The 20,391-nt window shown below is 37.6% G+C and overlaps 1 protein-coding gene across 17 annotated transcripts in view; it reads left to right on the plus strand.

Annotated features, from left to right (window-relative positions):
* Positions 1 to 20,391, plus strand: part of PTPRK (protein tyrosine phosphatase receptor type K) — a 604,334-nt gene that overhangs the window by 292,842 nt on the left and 291,101 nt on the right. For all 17 annotated transcript variants that reach the window (XM_089332697.1, XM_089332699.1, XM_089332700.1 and 14 more), the window contains exons 4-5: positions 10,793 to 10,874; positions 12,927 to 13,042. In XM_089332697.1, the coding sequence (XP_089188823.1) occupies positions 10,793 to 10,874; positions 12,927 to 13,042 (198 nt within the window). The remainder of the gene's footprint in view (positions 1 to 10,792; positions 10,875 to 12,926; positions 13,043 to 20,391) is intronic.

Raw genomic sequence — 20,391 nt, forward strand, 5'->3', positions numbered from 1 at the left:
ATAGTGCTAAGACAGACAGATAGGATTATGTAATTTGTATATGTGTTTATAAAAGATAAGGAATAAGCCCATATGGCAAATCTTTCTGAATGGCACATCCTGTGTACCATGCAGAATGCCCAGCTAAGAGAATGTTGATGCTAGAATTTTTTGAACCCTAATGACTTCTTGAAGACTATGAAGTCCTTTTAAAAATATTTATTTATTTATTTGAAAGGCAGAGTTACAGAGAGGCAGAGGCAGAGGCAGAGGTAAAGGTAGAGAGAGAGGTACTATAAAGTCTTGATGTGAAGTCCTCGAAGTGCTAGTCCTTGTAGGCAACCAGTCATGTTTAATCGTAGGACATCTAAAGGAAGATAACTGACCTTGGATATCTCTGCATCTGCAAGTCGTAGAGGTACTAAGGATAGCCAAAGTCTGAAATATGAAGTTTAGATGGAGAATAATTTGGGCTTGGCTATATGTTTTATCACCTCATTTGTGGTTGGGATGCAATTGGAACCTTGTTACTCTTACAAGTAGCCTTTAAAGCCAAAATATGTGCTGTGTTTTGCTGCTTACAAAAGTACTTTTTGCAAATACAAGCACCTATCTCCTTTATGAACTAAGTAATCAGCCAATAGGAAAGTGTTGTTGAGAATTTAGTTTCAAAGAGCTCCAAGGTCTTTACTAAAAGCATATTTACACTTCAAACTCCTGAAAGATAGCTATTATGTGAGTCAGTAGGCAAACCAGCCTAGCGTGCAGCTGTGTGGTACAGACAAGCTTTTCTGTAACACTTTCAGCTAATATTTTGCTGATAGAGCAGAATTTCAACTTGCTGGTGCTGCTGAGAGGAGCTTCACTAGGTGACAGTAGTTGCTTGTGTGTGGGACGTTTGGTATCACCTGTCAGTGATGTGTATCTTCATCTCATGACAAAAATAGTATATTCACATTTGAAAAAGAATCAGATTCTAGGATTTTAAGTTTTTGCATACTTACTTGACTTACTCTATCGAAGACCTTCTGGGGCTATCAGCAGAAATTTATGCCTTGCAGCATTATTTAACTGTTCAGGAAAAGTAATTATGTTTTCCTGTTTTGTAAATTAGCTTGGGAGAAGTATCTGGAACTTTCTCAAGGGAGCATCATTTTATTATGTCAACAAAATTATAAGAGTTAGATAAAAATGAGCTAAATACCTACTGCTGTTTTCCCTTTGAGGCAGACTATTTTGTAACATACTGGGGCTCTTCCGAGCAGTGATTATGGAGTCCTCATTGCCTGGTGGTGTGAGGCATAGCTAGACATGCTCTGAAAGCTTGCAATTCTGTTGCAGAGCTAGACACAAACATTTATTTTCATCCTGTCTTTGGGTGCTTCTTCCAAATAGTCTCTAAAGAGAAGATAATTAAGTCTTATGTAATTTAGGACCAGGTCATCAGATGGACAACACCTTTATCCCTTTGAGATTTTTTTCCAGTTTTCTTTTTACCTTTCAGTAAACCCAAGTCATTTTCTTCTAGTCATCCTAAACTTTGCTATGAGCATTATTTAGAGTTGTTCTTTCCACTTTCAAGGTTTGCCATTATGCCAATGACGTCAATATGTTGTGGAAAGCACTTGTTTAGTTCTTTAACCAGTCACCTCCAAAGTACACCCTCTTTTACAGTTTTTGTTTTTACTTCAGCGACTTAACTTTTGTGGTTTCAATAGCAGTCGCACTGTCCTACAACTGTTCTTTCACATGTCCACGCCTGATTTCCTAATTATAAACCTACTGTCTTCCTACTATATTTTATTGAATTTTTTTGACAGGCAGAGTGGACAGTGAGAGAGAGACAGAGAGAAAGCTCTTCCTTTTACCATTGGTTCACCTCGCAATGGCCGCTGTGGCCAGCGCACGGCGGCCGGCGCACCGAGCTGATCCGAAGCCAGGAGCCAGGTGCTTCTCCTGGGCTCCCATGCGGGTGCAGGGCCCAAGCACTTGGGCCATCCTCCACTGCACTCCCTGGCCACAGCAGAGAGCTAGACTGGAAGAGGGGCAACCGGGACAGAATCCGGTGCCCCGACCGGGACTAGAACCTGGGGTGCCGGCGCCGCAGGCAGAGGATTAGCCTAGTGAGCCACAGTGCCGGCTGTCTTCCTACTATAATCATTTACTTACATTATCCATCAACCGCATGCATTGCTCTGTTAAACCCTTTGTCTTGTGGCTGGCATTATGGCGCAGTGAGTTAAGGCAACACTGATTTGAGTCTTGGCTGCTCTGCTTTCCATCCAACTTTCTGCCAGTGTGTCTTGGAACACAACAGAAAATGATCCAAGTTCTTAGGCTCCTTCAATGCATGGGGGCGGATCTGGATGGGAGTTCAGTCTCCTGGCTTTTTCGTGGGCCAGCCGTGGTCATTTCCACCATTTGGAGAATGAACCAATGGAAACATCTCTTTCTCTCTGTCTCGTCCTTTCTTTAACTCTGCATTTCAGACAAATAAATAGATCTTAAAAACAAAACAAAACAAAACTCTTTTTTACCAGTTCATCAACTTACCATATCAAAATTTGATTTCATCATGAGGATTTTTGTTACATGCTTTCCATTTCCATAAATTTTTTGCTTAATTTTATTCTATCTTCTTTTTATTGGCTTAAAGCAAATGTTTCAAAATCACACTATATGATAGATTTTGATTCCTGTGAAGTCATGATCATCAACTTAAATCAGGTTCATAATGGAATTGAAATTTCTGCTACTACATTTTTCTGTTCATTCCTCCTTCCCATTCTTCCTCCCACTCCATCCCATTGATTCCACTCTCTCCAAATTTCAACAATACCTCCTTGTCAGCAGCCTGTTCCTCATACCTGAGAAAATTGGTGCCATATAATGTAAATCCCTTTATCTACCAATCCTATATAATTGTATATTTATTCATGTCCTTTCCTCATTGTAGAAATAACAGAGCCCCTGTTAAGCTCAGTACTGGGAAAAGAGAAAGGCCTAGGACAGGTCCTTGAGATACTACAATGTTTAAAGTTCATAATATAGAGCTAAATAATATATATGTATGTTAGGGATAGACAGATGAGATAAATAAATAAACTATATTGTGAACTTTAACATTGTTTAAATACACTATATATAGATGCATTAAATACAATATACAATATGTATGTTTATATATTTACATATATGCAATGTGCATTTAATAAAATATGTGTGAGTTTGTTGTTATACTATCATCTGTGATGTTTGGGCAGTATTTAAGCTTTAGGTACTCAGAACCGAGTCAACCACCGTCTTTGAGGTCACATGTGTAGTGAGAGACACAGATGTATGTGTTTTACTAGTACTCATGTGATATGACCTGTAGTCTTAGTCATCTTTGTGTGTTTTACAAATGACTATTTTATTCATTATCAAAATGTGAGCATGATTATTTTGAAATCTTTTAATTTTTTTTCACAGACAGAGTTAGACAGTGAGAAAGAGAAACAGAGAAAGGTCTTCCTTCCGTTGGCTCACCCCCCAAATGGCTGCTGTGGCCCGCACGCTGTGAATCCCCGGTGCCAGTGCCGCAGGCGGAGGATTAGCCAAGTGAGCTGCAGTGCCGGCCCTTTTAATTTTGATTTATTTATTTGTGAAGGCAAATATATAATTTACCTGTACTTTACATTAGCTAAATTTAATGTTTTAAAATTAAAATCATAGTGGCTGGCGCTGCGGCTCACTAGGCTAATCCTCCGCCTGCAGCGCTGGCACCCCAGGTTCTAGTCTCAGTTGGGGTGCCAGATTCTGTCCCAGTTGCTCCTCTTCCAGTCCAGCTCTCTGCTGTGGCCCGGGAAGGCAGTGGAGGATGGCCCAAGTGCTTGGACCCTGCACCCGCATGGGAAACCAGGAGGAAGCACCTGACTCCTGGCTTCAGATCGGTGCAGCGCTGGCTGTAGCGGCCATTTGAGGGGTGAACCAATGGAAGGAAGACCTTTCTCTCTGTCTCTCTCCTCTCTCTCTCACTGTCTAACTCTGCCTGTTAAAAAAAAAATTAAAATCATAGAGACAAAAACCAAAGGAGGTATAATGATAAAATACTGGTTTATTCTATGTTTTGAAAGGGGGATGGGTTAAGTTTTAGTTTGATTTATTTTTATTTTTAGTCAAGAGTTAGAGGGGAAGAAAGGAAGTAAAAGGGGAATGGAGAGAAGAAGAAAGGGAAATATCATTATGTTCTTAGAATTATATCTATGAGCTACATTGAATCTACTCTCTTTGTATTAATATATTAACATAAGAATATATGAGAATTGTGTTGTAGTAATTACCATGCACTTGCTGTGACCCTGAGAATCTAATGTATTAATCAATTCTAGGAAAGAAGGAAGGAAGGGGAAGAGGAAAGGAAGGAACACGGACGGGAGGAGGGTAGGAGGGAGACGTCTCATCATTAGTTCATTCCACATGTGCCTGAAATGCTGTAATGGCCAGGGCTGGGCTGGTCCAAAGCCAGGAGTCCCACAAGGGTAACAGGAACCCAACATCTTGAACCATCACTTAATGTTCCCAGAGTTTGCATTAGCAGGAAGCTGGAATTTCCAAGCAGAGCCAAGAATCAAACACAGGCACTTCCATATGGAATGTAGGCATCTCATCCACATCTTAATTTCTAGGCCACATTCCTGTCCCAGGGCTAGGTTTTTGATGAGAGAAAGGAATGGGAAGATTTAATTTTAGTCCATGTGTCTTCTATGCATTGTTTCATCCCATGATGGCAGTGGTGTCACTTCATAGAATATTTACTGGTACCCAGAGCTGTGCCAAATGTTTTATATGGATGCTCTCATTTAATTCCTCCTACAGTCTTTTTTTTTTTTTTAAGATTTATTTATTTATTTGAAAGTCAGTGTTACACAGAGAGAGGAGAGGCAGAAAGAGAGAGAGAGGTCTTCCATCCGATGGTTCACTCCCCAGATGGCCGCAATGGCCGGAGCTGTGCCGATCCAAAGCCAGGAACCAGGAGCTTCTTCCTAGTTTCCCAGGTGGATGCAGGGGCCCAAGGACTTGGGCCATCTTCTACTGCTTTCCTAGGCCATAGCAGAGAGCTGGACAGGAAGTGGAGCAGCTGGGTCTCGAACCGGCGTCCATATGGGATGCCGGCGCTTCAGGTCAGGGCATTAACCCACTGTGCCACAGCACTGGCCCCTCTCCTACAGTCTTTAAGTGGATATCGATTTATTTTACAGAAGAAGAAACAGGTTTAAATTTTGCAGAAGCTAAAATTACACAAGTTTATTTTATATAACTGTCTACCTCAGTTTAAGTTGTAGTTAAAGACTATGAACTCAAAATATCTGACTTTGGACTCCTGTTACTACTAGGATATAGTGAAAGAAAATTAAGGGGGCCAGCACTGTGGCTCAGCAGGTTAACGCCCTGGCCTGAAGCGCTGGCATCCCATATGGGCACCAGTTCTAGTCCCGGTTGCTCCTCTTCTGATCCAGCTCTCTGCTATGGCCTGGGAAAGCAGTAGCGGATGGTCCAGGTCCCTGCACCTGTGTGGGATGCCTAGAGGAGGCTCTTGGCTCCTGACTTTGGATCGGTGCAGCTGTGGCCATTGTGGCCATCTGGGGAGTGAACCATTGGATGGAGGACCTCTCTCTGTCTCTCTGCCTCTCCTCTCCTCTGTGTAACTCTTTCAAATAAATAAATAAATCTTTAAAAGAAAAAGAAAATTAAGGACAAAACATTTCGGGAGTTTTCTAGTAGCCATGATAACTTGTGTTACATGGTATTTCTTGTTTCCTTTCATCATGTTGTGTCTTCCATTTAGTCCCAACTTAGGGAAGGGCTGTATTGTCCGGATGATGCTGTGAAAACACCAGTAAGTTGGTTGAGGTACTCCTGATGGTAGACCAGCACCTAAATCTATGGCTTCCTGCCAGGTATTCAGCTCTCCATTATATGAGGTACTTCCTCCGCATTAATTCAGATTGCCAGAAGATAAAATTGTCCTTGTTCTTTAGGATTTGCCATTTCTTGTCCCTTTAGTTCAACTTTACTTCAATTATTTAGTTAATAATCCAGGAATGTTGCTGGAGTAGCAAAAATTTGATTAGAATCATCACCTTCAGTATTTCAGGTAATGGAGTAAAAACAGCGTGAAAACAGTAGCCCATTCGTTCTGTTCCCAGCCTGGCCCCCTGGATGGGTTAGCGCTGACATCTGCTGTGGCTCTCATTGCTCTCCTCTGGGAAGCCCTGGTTGACTACTTGACACTAGGCATTAGATCTGACCTGAGCATTAGCCTGAGCAAGCTTTGTGTAATTAAGCTATTGGAATTTGTTTCTCCTGACTGGACTGAAGAGCCCTTACAAGGTGAGGGCTTTGTTGAAGTGATAAAGCTGATTAGATCTTTAGCAGTAAAGGAGTCTGATCTTAGAAATTTACTCTAGCTGTTGTTAATGAAGCAAAGACAATGCTTAGCAAGGAAAAAATGAGGTCACCAAGAAGAGAAACTTTTTTTCCTCTTTAATAGAGAACCAATCATTTTGCATCCTTTTAAATCTAGGCCTAAATGTATTGTCTGGAATAAAGATTAATTTCAAAGAACAAATGAGATTTTTCTCAGTAGTTTAGTATTCTTCTTTAAACATATCACCCATAAGAGGCAAAGAAAGTTAAACAATTCAAGAATGTAAAACATACAAGTTAAAATAATCTAATGAATGCTGACAACAAAACAGAAATCATTTGAAATGTTCAGGTATACGTATTGTAGTTTATTCATTAGAACATAATTCTTTAAAAAATCATGTTCTTCGAGTGTGGGTTGGGCCTAGTGTTTAAGACACTGCGTGTGATATTTGAATCACATATCAGAATGTTCAAGTCACTAATGTGGTTCTGATTCCAACTTCCTGCTAAGGTCAACCGTGGGAGACAGCAGGTAATCGCTCAAGTACATGGGTCCCTGTTAGGACATTCAAGACCTAGATTGGGTTCTTGACTCCTAGCTTTGGCTTGGCCCTATCCTGACTGTTGTAGGCATTTGGGGGTGTAAACCAGTGGATGGAAGCTCTCCGTGCATCTCTGTTTGCCTCTTAAGTTAACAAAATAAATTTAAAGAATTAACAAAAATGTGTTAAATGTAGCTTTGCTTTCACTGAAACACTCTCTAAGCAAATAAAACTTATTTGCTTAATATGTTTTACTCAAATTTCACAGTAACAATGTCAGTGATCACATCTTTTGGTATAGGACACTTTTAAATTTACTACCATTTAATGTTCATAAGGATGTATGGTTAAAGCGGATGGGAAGGAGATTTGTGAGTGATTGTAGGAGTCTGTTGTGAGAATGGGATAAGTTTAATGCAGATGAAACTGCTTTTTAATTAATATAAAATCTAATCATAGTGCTATTGAAATATTAATGTTTTCAAAAAATTATTTATTTATTTGAAAGGCAGAGTTATGGAAAGAGAAGGAGAGACAGAGAAAGTCAGAGGTCTTCCATCTTCCAGTTCACTCCCCAGATGGCCACAAGAGGCAGGGCTGGGCCAGACTGAAGCCAGGAGCCAGAATCTTCCTCCAGCTCTCCCACATGGGTGCAGGATCCCAAGCAGTTGATCCATCTTCTGCTTTCCCAGGCTGATTAGCAGGGAGCTGGATTGGAAGACGAGCAGTGGGACTTGAAATGTCACGGACATGGGATGCCAGTATTGCAGGTGGCAGCTTAACCTGCTGTGCCACAACTCCAGCCCCTAAAATATTGACTTTTTTAAATTTTAATTTTAATTAAAATTTTAGACTTAAAGAAAATGTAAAACCTAATGTCTATTTCAATGAAATGCACTCACTACATCTAATTTTCTTTTTTCATTTGAAAGGTAGAGTTACAGAGAAGCAGAGGAAGAGAGAGAGAGTGGGAGAGAGAGAGAGTGAGAGTGAGAGAGAGAGAGATCTTCCATCTGCTGATTTGTTCCCCCAAATGGCCATAGAGGCCGGAGCTGGGCCAATCTGAAGCCAGGAGCCAGGAGCTTCTTCTGGGTCTCCCATATGGGTGCAGGAGCCCAAGGACTTGGGCCATCTTCTACTGCCTTCCTAGGCCATAGCAGACCACTGTATCAGAACAGGAACTGGCGTAAATATGAAATGCTGGCACTGCAGGTGGCGGCTTTACCCGCCATGCCACAGCGCTGGCCTCTCATCCACTTCTCAATCATTAAAGGCAGTTTAGTGAAGTTGATGAACATGAGGAGGCTGGGTGGCGCATTCCTAGTTTTTTGACTTGTCACTCGCCCAATCTTGGTTGAGAGACTTCGTTTTTTTCCTTTAAAATAATAGTGAAAACAACACTGACCTCATGTAACTGTTATGAAAATTATATGAGTTTAAATATGTGTGTTCATTAACAATACAGAAGGAAGTGTAAATTTGTGCTGTATCTTGGGACAGTCTGTTTAGTAAGTGCATAAAGATGCTATTATTCCTATCAGCCGAGAAAAATCAAACTTCTTCTACCACATTACAGTTCTCCTGGTGAAGGTTACCAAAGAATTCCTAACTGATAAATTTTAAATTTTTAGTTGGTCTTGACCCATCTCCTACATTGGATATTATTTGCCATGGCATATATCAGTTTTAAATTCTGCCTCCCGCATTTGTAAGTTTACATTCTGTTTTTGTACAACTGCAACAAGCTTCACTGTTTTCACACTTTCTGATTAGATGTCCTCTGTATGTGCTGAGCCAGAGCCACAGCCCATCCCAGAACTGGAAAATATTCCCATGGAAGCGAGAAAAGCTGGCCATCAGTGGATAACACTTAAAGGCTTTCTCTTCCTGTAATTTGTGGTCATCTGGATACCATTGCTTATACAGATGTTTAATGCCTTTAAGTTATGGTTATTGTAAGTCATCTGGACTTTCCTGTCCCTTTGGTGGGATTGTTGAAATGTACTTTGTTATCTTTTCCTTCAAAGTCCTAGTTTTTCTCCATCAGTTGTTCTGGCTAGTGATCTGGTAGCATTATTCACCTTTTAGTCCAACCATAGATTACTCAGTTGTCCTGTATTTAACCCTAGCTGATGAATCAATAAATTCTGTCTTCTATGTTTTTTTAACATTTAAAATTTTTTTTCTCATTTTCAGTGCTTCTGGCACACTGCCTATGTCTTTCAAACCATCTTCTATCTTATAGCCAATTATTTTTTTTTTTTGACGAGTGGACGGTGAGAGAGAGACAGAGAGGAAGGTCTTCCATTACCATTGGTTCACCCTCCAGTGGCCGCTACGACCAGCACACTGCGCTGATCCAAAGCCAGGAGCCAGATACTTATCCTGGTATCCCATGCGGGTGCAGGGTCCAAGGATTTGGTCCATCCTCCACTGCACTCCCGGGCCACAGCAGAGCGCTGGCCTGGAAGAGGGGCAACCAGGACAGAATCCAGCGCCCCGACAGGGACTAGAACCTGGTGTGCCGGCGCCGCAGGCGGAGGATTAGCCTATTGAGCCGCAGCGCCGGCCACCAAATATATTTCTTTACTTTTTTTAAAGATTTTATTTATTTATTTTTTTGAGAGATAAAGTTAAAGAGAGAGGGAGAGACAGAGAGAAAAGTCTTCCTTCTGTTGGTTCACTTCCCAAATGGCCATTGTGGCAGGAGCTGTGCTGATCTGAAGCCAGGAGCCAGGTGCTTCTTCCTTGTCTCCCTTGTGAGTGCAGGGCCCAAGGACTTGAGCCATCTTCTACCACTTTCCCAGGCCAGCACAGAGCTGGATTGGAAGAGGAGCAGCCAGGATTTGAATTGGCATCCACATGGGATGCCAGCGCTGCAAGCGGAGGATTATCCTACTGCATCATGTCACTGACCTCCAAATATGTTTCTATTAGGCCACTTCAGTGATAATGTATGTTCCTACTCTAAGCATCAACTTCTATTACATTTCTTGAAATGCTTTGCATAATACTCCCAACATAATATGTGTCTCCATGAATAAAAGAGTCAGTTCACATCTAACATTCAAATACTGAATGTTCCATCTGTTTTCTCTTCCAAAGTCATCATAACAAACATTATTAAAAGAAAGACTGCATAAAATGTAGCTCTTTGCCTGTAACAATACCTTACTTCTTTGAACAGAGAAACTTTCCCCAACCCCAGACATTTGTTAATGTGGAACTATTGTTTTTTGATATTCAGTACATCTTATGACTTACATGGCTGTCTCTCTAACAGTATGTTTTCCCTTTTGAACCTTCGTAGTTGCACAGATTATAGTCATTAATTCCCCAGACATGCAAACCTATTTCTGTTTCATTTTATGATGTTCATTTTGTCTGGAATACCAACGATCTATATCTGTTTGTCTTCATCCTTGAAAACTCAGATAGTTAAAAACTCAGAATGTTTCTTTATTTGATATATTCTGTGGTTAGCATTCTGCTTTGCTCATAGTGTATACTTAATACATTTTAAGTAAATAACAAAAAAGAGAAAGTCAATAAAGAAAATTACATTTCAGGATAGCAGATTTACTTCATCTGTGTAGTTATTCTGTCCCTATATTGCCTGTTCGGAAATTTTTCAAAACTTGATAGTAGCTGCTTAAAGGTTTGATCAGCTTTACTTAAATAATTTTATTCTTATTCAGTTTTACTTGACCCATGGAAAGTTTGGGAAATTACATTATAAGATAAATGTTAAATTCTTATAGGATAAAAGTTATATTTTAAGTGTCTTATGGCTCTTTTCCTTTTGCTGTGGACATTTCTTAAAAACGATTGTTCTAAATTTTTTTTTTTTTTTCCGATAGGTAATATTTGAAGCTGAAGTCTCAGGAGGGAGAAGTGGTTATATTGCCATTGATGACATCCAAGTACTGAGTTATCCTTGTGGTAGGTTGTGATTAAGAATTGTATTTTTCTGTGTCCTTTTGACAGCTGTCTCATATTGCCAGTGACTGCTGATTGTTTATCACTTGGCTGTTGCTGTTTTTTGTTACTTCTAGCCTTCTTTTTAGTTTTCAAAGAATGCCAAAATGTTTCCAGCTTTTAAATTAATTTTTTATTGTATACCTATTAATGGATTCCTTAAAATTATTTAGCTACTGAGAAGAAAATATAAGGGCAAAGGAAATTCTGTAGAACTTATCCCATCTTTTTAGTGTTTCTAGTTGGTAGGACTTATTCCTTCTTTTTAGCATTATTGTCTAGGAAAGCAAGAGGAATAACAAATCAACGCTCAATGGAAGGAAAGAAAGAAGGTTCACTCAGTTATTTGGTCCATTAAATTGAGGATCTGGGTGAAGAAATTAAAAAAATTAAGAAATTTTAAATTTGTATATTCTGAATTTAGGACTATTTTTATGATGTCATAATTCATATCTAGTGAGTCCTTATTAAAAATAGAAGTTAAAAAATAAACTTTATTTTTACATAGTTTTATTACACCCTTAGATTAACATTGGTTGGTTTTCAGATAATGTACCTACATTTGCATTTAAATTCCATTCACTGAAAGACACGTATTGATTACATTTAAGAGAACTAGGCAAAATTTTACAATTTACCTACATTATGCAATGGCATTCGTTTATGGGCTTCTGAATCCCGATTATCATGAAGTGAACATGCCTGATAGAAACATGTCTTTACATGTAGTAAGGAGCAGTCAGGGGCTGCCGTGTGAGAGGATCAAGGCTTGTGCTCCTGCTGCATGTTTGTCTAACCATTTAGAGCCTTACAGGGTATGGCAAATCAAGAATTGCTGTGCCCCTTTCACTCCATAGTGGGAGTGGAGAATTCGCATCTCTACTCAAGCACTAGCTGATATTGATGCTACTGGTCTAGAGTTCATACTCTGAGAACCACCCTTCTGGTTTAGGCATTCCTTTCCCCCATGTTCCTACTGAGGTGAGGCACCAGAGAGAACTCGTGTCTGACAACGGTCAAATTTATATTTCATGGGATCTAAGTAGAAGGAATACAGAATCACCTTACTTAAAGTTCGCTTTGGTTTACTAATTCTTTCAATCTGTAGTATAAGAGAATTGTGTTTCCATCTACTGTTCGTTGTCACTCCTTGCAAGACAGGTGGTAAAGAAAGGCTTTCACGAGAAATAGAAACAGAATTATGAGTTGAGCACAACAGTGGCAGTTTCAGTGTCATAGGTTCTTTCTCGAGCATTTTATTTACTCATTGAGCCTTAGCTTTTGCTGTTTTTGTTTTCCTTCAGTGGAAAACATCGATGAGACTTCAGTTGTAAAAGGTAATTGCAGGGAATACTGGATTGACAGTGATGGAACTCACCTATATTTTGATTGCAGTCATCACTTTTTGTTGGTCTTATATTTCTTTCCTACTACAGCTGTGATGGAATAAACAGTGGATTCCATAGCCATTTAGTTGATACTGTATTTGAAAGAGGCAAAAATATACCTTTGTTCTTTGAAGTACTAGATGATTATAACTATTGAAGTGGGGAAAAAAAGATGATCTAACTGCTTAATTGTTCAGTGGCAACATTGAAGAATTTCTAAAATACAGAATGTCAGTATTTTAGAAATCATTTTATGTTTACATTATATTTTTATATTATGTCCTGATTCCTGAGTATTTTATCTCTTCTGTTTGCTTTGACTTATTACTGTTATTATCCTCCAAATGCCACATTCTGTGGCATCCATTCAGCAGTAATTGTTGAATGCTTGCTTTGTATGGAACAATGCTCTGGTAGTTATGGGGCAGTAGGTAGCAGAGCTCCTGAAGGAAAGAGCACTGTGAGAGTGAGAGAGGAAATGGTAACTTCTAGTAAAAGAAAAGTCGATTTTCTTCTGAATATTAGACTTGGTCAAAGGTAAAAACATTATGAACAGAATTCTGTTGGGGAAAAGTAAAATGGCATATTTTCTGCTTGTGAAAAAAGTAATTTTTCTCTACCTCCACAGATAAATCTCCTCATTTCCTCCGACTTGGGGATGTGGAGGTCAATGCAGGGCAGAATGCTACATTTCAGTGTATTGCTACAGGGAGAGATGCTGTCCATAACAAGTTATGGCTGCAGGTAAGGGCAGGCTGGTGCTGAGCTAAACACTTGATTTTAAAAATAATTCTCCACTGCACTGTTTCTGGTCTCATCCTTTTCTGTGTGTGTGCAGATGGGACAGGCTTTCTCTACATGGCTGGTATTTAATTGGTTGATGGTTCATGTCAGACATTTGCTTTCTTGGAATATGAATGAAAATATGAGAATATATAATTAATAAGTATTCCTATTGATATCTAGTGAAAACTAATGATTCTCTAATGTTATGTTCAATATATAAATACAAATTTCTTCAGATCTGTTGAAAATAAGAATAAAATTATTCTTATTTAATATTTTGAAAGCTGAACTTACAAGAATATAGATCGTACCTATACAGGAACTGGCATATGCTGATAAATTTTTTAAAGTATTTTAATAAACCCTTGGGAGTATTTCAGGAAATGTAAGTTGGAAGGGAGCCAATTAAATTTTCCAGAGCTTTTGTGTATGAGAGTTAATCACAAATCTGAAGTCTAAGACATTGACCTTGCTCTTATTTAGTCCTTAATAGATCTGTATTTAATTAATTGCAATTTAATGTAATGTATATGTTGGAGAAATGTAAGTGGTGCATAGAAATAGTTTTAAAAAGAACCCAAGAAAAAACTGTCAACTGAGGAATATGTTATGCCTTCAGAGAATTTACAGCAAGTCTGTCAATCCTGGAGTGCTGTGGGCTAGAATGAGCTGAGAGAAGTTCTAACGCTGGAGGCTGTACCTATGACACATGGCTGTTGAGCCACATATTTAAAGCCAGATAATATTTACGTAATAATATTCTGTGAGCACTTTTATTATCATTATTATTTTGATTCGGACTTCATCAGTATGAAGAAATGGATTTAATTAGTTTGGGATTGTAAATTTCGAAGGGTGCCATTAGAGACCAGATAGAAAAATCATTGCAAGATTAGCTTCGTGTCTTGAACACAGACATGAGGATTTATTTTAATGTATCCTTTAGAGAAGTGAAATTAGTGTTGGGGATAATCATTAGTTTGTAGGTGTTTTGGGTAATGGTAATAATAAATGATTAGTGAAACCATCCCTATTACAATGCCTGACATTATGTTATATGATATATATAAATATATATTTATGTATATATATGTTGTTTTATCTAATTTCTGCAAACTATCAGTTGGTTGTTACAGCAGATACACTTCTTATTAATCCCATCACTACTTTTATAATTTGTTTGATTTGCGGTTATCAGAATACCATCTTTTGTGTCATGTGGGAGAAGGAAATGAGGCTGACTTTTATTTTTGTTATTGCCTGATTTTTCCCAACAGATATTGAAATATAGGTTAATTTCATCTGGAGAACATATTATATAGTATACAGTCTGTCTTTTTAACTAAATAGCAAATCACTTTTATCATCTCTTTTTCTCTGGTCTAAATAAATGCTTAAAAGTGATTTATACATAATTTCTAATTATTTTACTTACTTTTTTCTTAATATAGATGAGAACATTAGTTGGCATTTGGCTTTAGTTGTGAGCTATCTAGTCTTTTCTTAGAGAGCCGATGGCTCTGTAGTCAGCCCCCGATTTTATGCCCCAGGATTTAATAAGACATTGAAATAGAAAGGATTTTGTATACTCAGATACCAGCTGCCTTATGGTGACAAAGACATTCTGATCTGGTCTTATCAGAGTGGGTTGCAGTCAAAATACCGTTCATTTTGTTTGTTTTCTTTTTTGTTAATTAGCTCATTTCATTGTAGTGTCTTAAAATTGTAGATTTTCAAACAAAAATGGGAGAATAATCTGTGAAATTTCTATTCTGCCTTTTTTTAAAAGATTATTTATTTATTTATTTGAAAGAGTTATAAGGAGAGAGGAGAGGCAGAGAGGGAGAGAGAGAGAGGTCCTCCATCCGATGGTTCACTCCCCAATTGGCTGCAATGGCCAGAGCTGTGCTGAGCCAAAGCCAGGAACCAGGTGCCAGGAGCCAGGAGCTTCCTCTGGGTCTCCCACGTGGGTGCAGGTGCCCAAGGACTTGGGCCATTCTCTCTACTGCTTTCCCAGGCCTCCGCAGAGAGCTGGTTGGGAAGTGGAGCAGCCACGTCTCAAACCGGTACCCATATGGGATGCCAGTGCTTCAGGCCAGGGCGTTAACCTGCTGTTCCACAGTGCTGGCCCCTATTCTGCTTTTGTTATCTCTCCCCTTCCTCCTCTTTGCATTTGCCACAGAAGGTGAATTTTTGTGTATTTCTTGACTTTGACAGTGAAACTGCTCAATTCTGCAGCAGTGTATATATTTAGCTTATGTTTTCAATAGCATCTCTACCTTTTGCATTAATACTGCGTAAATTAACTGAACTTCTTCTGTGAAGTCATTCTTCTCCATGTTGAAGAAATTTCATAATTTATCAATCATTTGTTTTAGGGATGGTTTCAAATTAAAATAAGAATTTTCTAAATAGTGAGACCATCAAACAATGAATGGAATAAGACTGGCCATGTGTACATGAATCTATCAGCAATTGGCTACTAGTTAAAAAAAAAAAAGTTAACCATCTTTTGATACAAGTAGCGTAAAAATTATGAGAAGAATTACCACTAGTCCACACAAGTAGATGTCAAGTTACTTTCCTTCTGTGTAGAACAATACTTAGAGTTCAGGAGACCCATTTTTTAATTCTAACCCTTCTAGCCTTTCTTTCCCAGTTAATTGTAGTTGGATTAGATGTTTCATTAAACTGTAGCGGGCCTTGGTAACCTTATATGTGAAAGAGGATGTTGGAGAGAGACTAAAATCCTTCTGCTAAATTAGGTCTTTATTTTTGAAGGCCTAAAATAAGGCACTGAGAAACATTTTTGATCGATGTAAGACTATAAATTTGTATTTTATTAGTTTTTTATGGAAAGAAGTCATTTAAATTAAATATCATTATGCCAACCACTGCTTAAAATAACTGATGAGAGCACTGAGAACAAATGTACTTGAAGCAGCTCGAAGAAAGACCACTGCATTCTATCAAAGAAGTAATGGAATTGGAAAGTAGCTGTTACCCTTGCCATGGTCAGATGAAATAAATTCTGATCAAATTTTTATGTCTTCCAAGTAATGTAATGTTATATTTTACTTCAATTGGCAACACATTTTCTAAATAAGGGGGAAACTAACAAAAGCTGGAAAAGCTACTAATTTTCTGTTTAAAGGAAAAATTATACTCTACAACTCTATGAAAGATACTGAACCTAATAACTAATTGTATTTGGATTCTAAAATAATATGTGTATTGGAACACATTTGGAGAATATATTATCTTGTCTGATGTTTTATTTATCACTCATATTTCAGTCATTTTATTGTAGAAGCGATCTAAAAATTAGGTATATTGAAGAAAAAAAGAAGCAAATGCTTAACGAGTTAACTGAGCTATTACAGTCTAATTTGTGACATATCACAATGGTTTTAGAAGTAGCTCCTAGGGAGTGTTCTTTTTTATAAGAATCAAATTTGAAGTATGTCATTCATTCTAGATATAAAGATAGTAATGACAAAATATATAACTCCTATTAACTATTTTCTGAATGGTAAATGAACTAATGATACAAGAAAGAGCATGTGTGAATGTTTTCAGATCTCTCAAGTGTGAACAAGCTAAGAATATGGTGAATCATAAGTCTTTCTGGGGCACAGTTTATAAAAAGTATGTCATGTGGTACATTTCTCTGGTTAAGGGGACTTGGAGTAAATTCTTTAGTTACTCTTAGAAAATTCTAAATTCACTTTCTACTGTAAAGTTCTATGAAGGAGAACATGTACAATAGATATAAATATATCTTTTTTTAGTCAAAAAATTTGTAAATGTTTTCCATATGGACAGATGATTTTGAATTCTTAAAATAAGTTTGAGAACTAAGTCATTTTAATTCAGTTTCTGAGGAACCCCCAGTAAGAGAAATTTGTGGTGGATAAAACTTATGCTAATATTCAAGTTGTAGGAAATAAGATCATAAATGAAGTTTTAATATATACTTTATACTGAAATAAAAAATAAAAACATTTAGGTATATTTCTGAAAATTGTCATAATTTTTAACAGGAAAAATAAAAATTAAGCTATATACTTTGTTGGCAAATAAAAATGTTGGTTTTGTTTTTTTGATTGCAACTTACTAAATGAATGGTACTAAGAGTTTTCAAAAAGTACATTGAAATATGAAGTATAAAAATTTGTGCATGGATTTTAAAAAATTTAAACCAGAATTTATTTTTAGTTTCCTTTTCCATGAACTCTTTGCAGTACTCTCATTAAGTGATAGCAAGTAAAAGCGTATTTATAAGAATATAACTAAATATTTACACAAGAAGGATTAAGAAGTGCTCACAAAAACTTGTACAATAATGTTTATATCATTTTATTCATAATGAGCAATAATTGTGAAGAATCTAAAATGTGTAATGATAGAGGAATAAATAATCTGTGGTCCATCCAATCAGCAATACAAAAGAAGGAACTGATATGTGTAGCATCATGGATGAATCTCAGCAACATTTTTGGTAAGAGGACAGAAACAAAAGACAGCATACTGTGTAATTCCACTGATTTAAATTTCCAGAAGCAAAAGCTAATCTGGGTGATAGATAGAAGTCAGAACAGTGGTTGCCCTGGTGGTGGTGGGAGTACCAGGATTGACTGGAAATAGGCCCATGGGATCATTGGGATTATGTAAGCATCTTGATTGGGGTGTTAAGTCTATGGGTGTATATATGTATTTGTCAGTGGGTTACATCTGTGCAATTCATTGAATATAAAAGTATATATTTCATTTGAAAAACACAAATGAGGGAAAAGTGAATATAAAATACATTTTGTTAAATACCCAACTCACTGGTTGTATTATTCAAGCCATAGGTGGCAGTGGCCTTTAAGCATTGCATGCTTTTTTTCCCATCTTGTCTATTTAAAGAGATTTGATTAAGCTCATAGGTAACTTGCAATCATTTGTCTCGGTTGCAGTAGAAGAAAGTGTGTCCTAAGTATTTTAAGAAAATCTTATGTATTGGAGAGGTGTAAAGGTTGAAGCAGGGGTTGTACTGTAACTTAAAAATTAGTATTCTATCATGAAGGTCCAGTGTAAGTGAGCACCTACATGGCAAATCCAATAGAGCCCATTGGTGGAACATCTGTCAGACCATATGCTTTGGCTTCAGGTTCAGTGTAGAAACTAAAATGCTAATGACTCCATCCATCATGACAGAGCTTGGCGGACATGCATCATTGAATTGGGCAAAGAAATTCAAAGGTGGAATTATTGAGAATACAGATTGTGTGGGTAGATTTGGTGGCACCATTTGTTTTGGTGAATTGTGATGAGGATGCTTGATGTGTAACTGGTAATCCTATGCTGATTGCCATCAAAGCTGTGGCAGTTGGGCCAATCTGTCAGCATTCACTGCAGGTGCTGGCAAGGTGCCTCTTCCTGGGCCTGCCAAAATGAAAAAGTCAGCCACCACTTTGCCCTTGGTGAGTCTCATAGCTGCTAATGTAGTGTGATACAGCTAGTTTCTCAGCCAAAGGAAATGTCATTCCTTATGGAGCAACAGATAATTTAAGCAATGGCTTGAGAGTAATAATTGGAGAGTGAAATTAGTAAAATGAGATGCAAATTGCTCTAAAAAACAACCAGAGAGAGGCTGACCTCTTGGTGTACCAACTGTTGTCAGCTGAGAACTGTTGAAAATAGCTGGTGAAAAAACTTTTGACCACACATACTGGTGCTTTTACCTACTATGCAAATACCATGGCCCTGTTCCTGTCATTTATGTGAACATCATCAAAATAGAAAACATGATTTCTTAAAATTTACATTTATTATTTCAAATTTTTGACAGGCACATACATTTTTTCATATTTATGGGGAACCATTGAAGCATTAAAGTAATAAATGTAATTTAAAAGTGCAAATATTTAAACTGATGAAATGTATCACTTCACTGTTTCAGATGCCATGTAGAAAATGTCCAAAATGTACTTTCTGATACCCACATGCTATTGTACTTTCCCATGCTTGTTTATACTGTCATTGAAGAGCCCAGAGGCTCATAGTATGATATCCAAGAGTTACTGTCCTTGACACCATTTATTTTAGAGAAAAGAAATCCAGAAAAATTTTGCATGTATTGTAATGGGAGAAAGTCCTCTGAAGAAATTAGTATGTGCCTGGAAATTACTAGCCTGAAGTTTATAGTGGGGAATTCATGGGGAATTAATGTAAGTAGAAATTTTCATAGCTAATCTAACTAAATATGTATGTAGTATGTGTTCAGCTCATGTTAAATATCCTGAAAAAAAGTAAAAAGGAATTCAGTACTGTAAAAGATGTTTAATACCTGGATTTAGAGTTCTGACATTTTCTAGATAATTGGCATCAAAAGTGGTTGACATGCTTTTGAAATATGAGACTAAGAATAGGTACTATACAATTATAGGAACAGTGAGTAAACTGGAGAAATGTCAGAATTACTAAAGGGAAATGGCAACAGTGTATCTTGAGATTTGTTGATGACTGGTTAGGTTTCTAAAAGTCTTAGAATGTCAGGAATATACAAGAGGGGTTTAATATGTTCTTTATAGATCCTAAAAAACAATAGTAACTTACGGTTTGAGGCTTTATGATCATAAATTACAAGAAGGACCCTTATAATTGTGCACTTGTTGTATAATTGTGCACTTGTTGAAATCTAGAGTGAATTACTCTAGGAGGTAGTAAAATTACAATCAGTGAATGTCCTCAAGCATAATCATGACAAGCATGTAAGATATAGAGGGCATTTAAACTTATGGCAAGGTTGGGACTGGACCATTCATACTTTTTAAGAGCCTTTGAGGTTTGAGTAATGACTCAAAAATAACTGATTAAGGAGACACTATGTAGAATCTAAGAACTATGCTGAGTTAGAGATGGAAAGCAAGTGATGTGGACCCAAGTATTTGGTGAAATCATTACAAAATGCATCATTCAGACCTTGAATATGACTTAAAAAGATTAGGTGGGCTTGGCTATTAATTTTGGAAGGCACAAAGCACTCTGTGTATGGATTGAAGTGGGATTGAAACATAAGGCAAATAAATTTACTCAAGTAGAAGGTTCACAGTGGGGTAAGAGATAGCTATAGTTAATGGCAGGGTTGGGACTGGACCATGATGGAGACAGCTTGGGGAGGAAGAAGCCACTGTTAGTACAGACATCACATCATGATTGCCTAAGATTGGACCATGCCAGCAGAATTGGAGAATCAGTAAGTGAGGGGAACAAGGGACATGTTAAATAAGACAAAGGGTTTTGGTTTTGGTTGGTACCAG

Source organism: Oryctolagus cuniculus, chromosome 5, assembly GCF_051225735.1.
Source record: "Oryctolagus cuniculus isolate XC-2025 breed Fujian yellow rabbit chromosome 5, ASM5122573v1, whole genome shotgun sequence".
In the NCBI taxonomy this organism is placed as follows: domain Eukaryota; kingdom Metazoa; phylum Chordata; class Mammalia; order Lagomorpha; family Leporidae; genus Oryctolagus; species Oryctolagus cuniculus.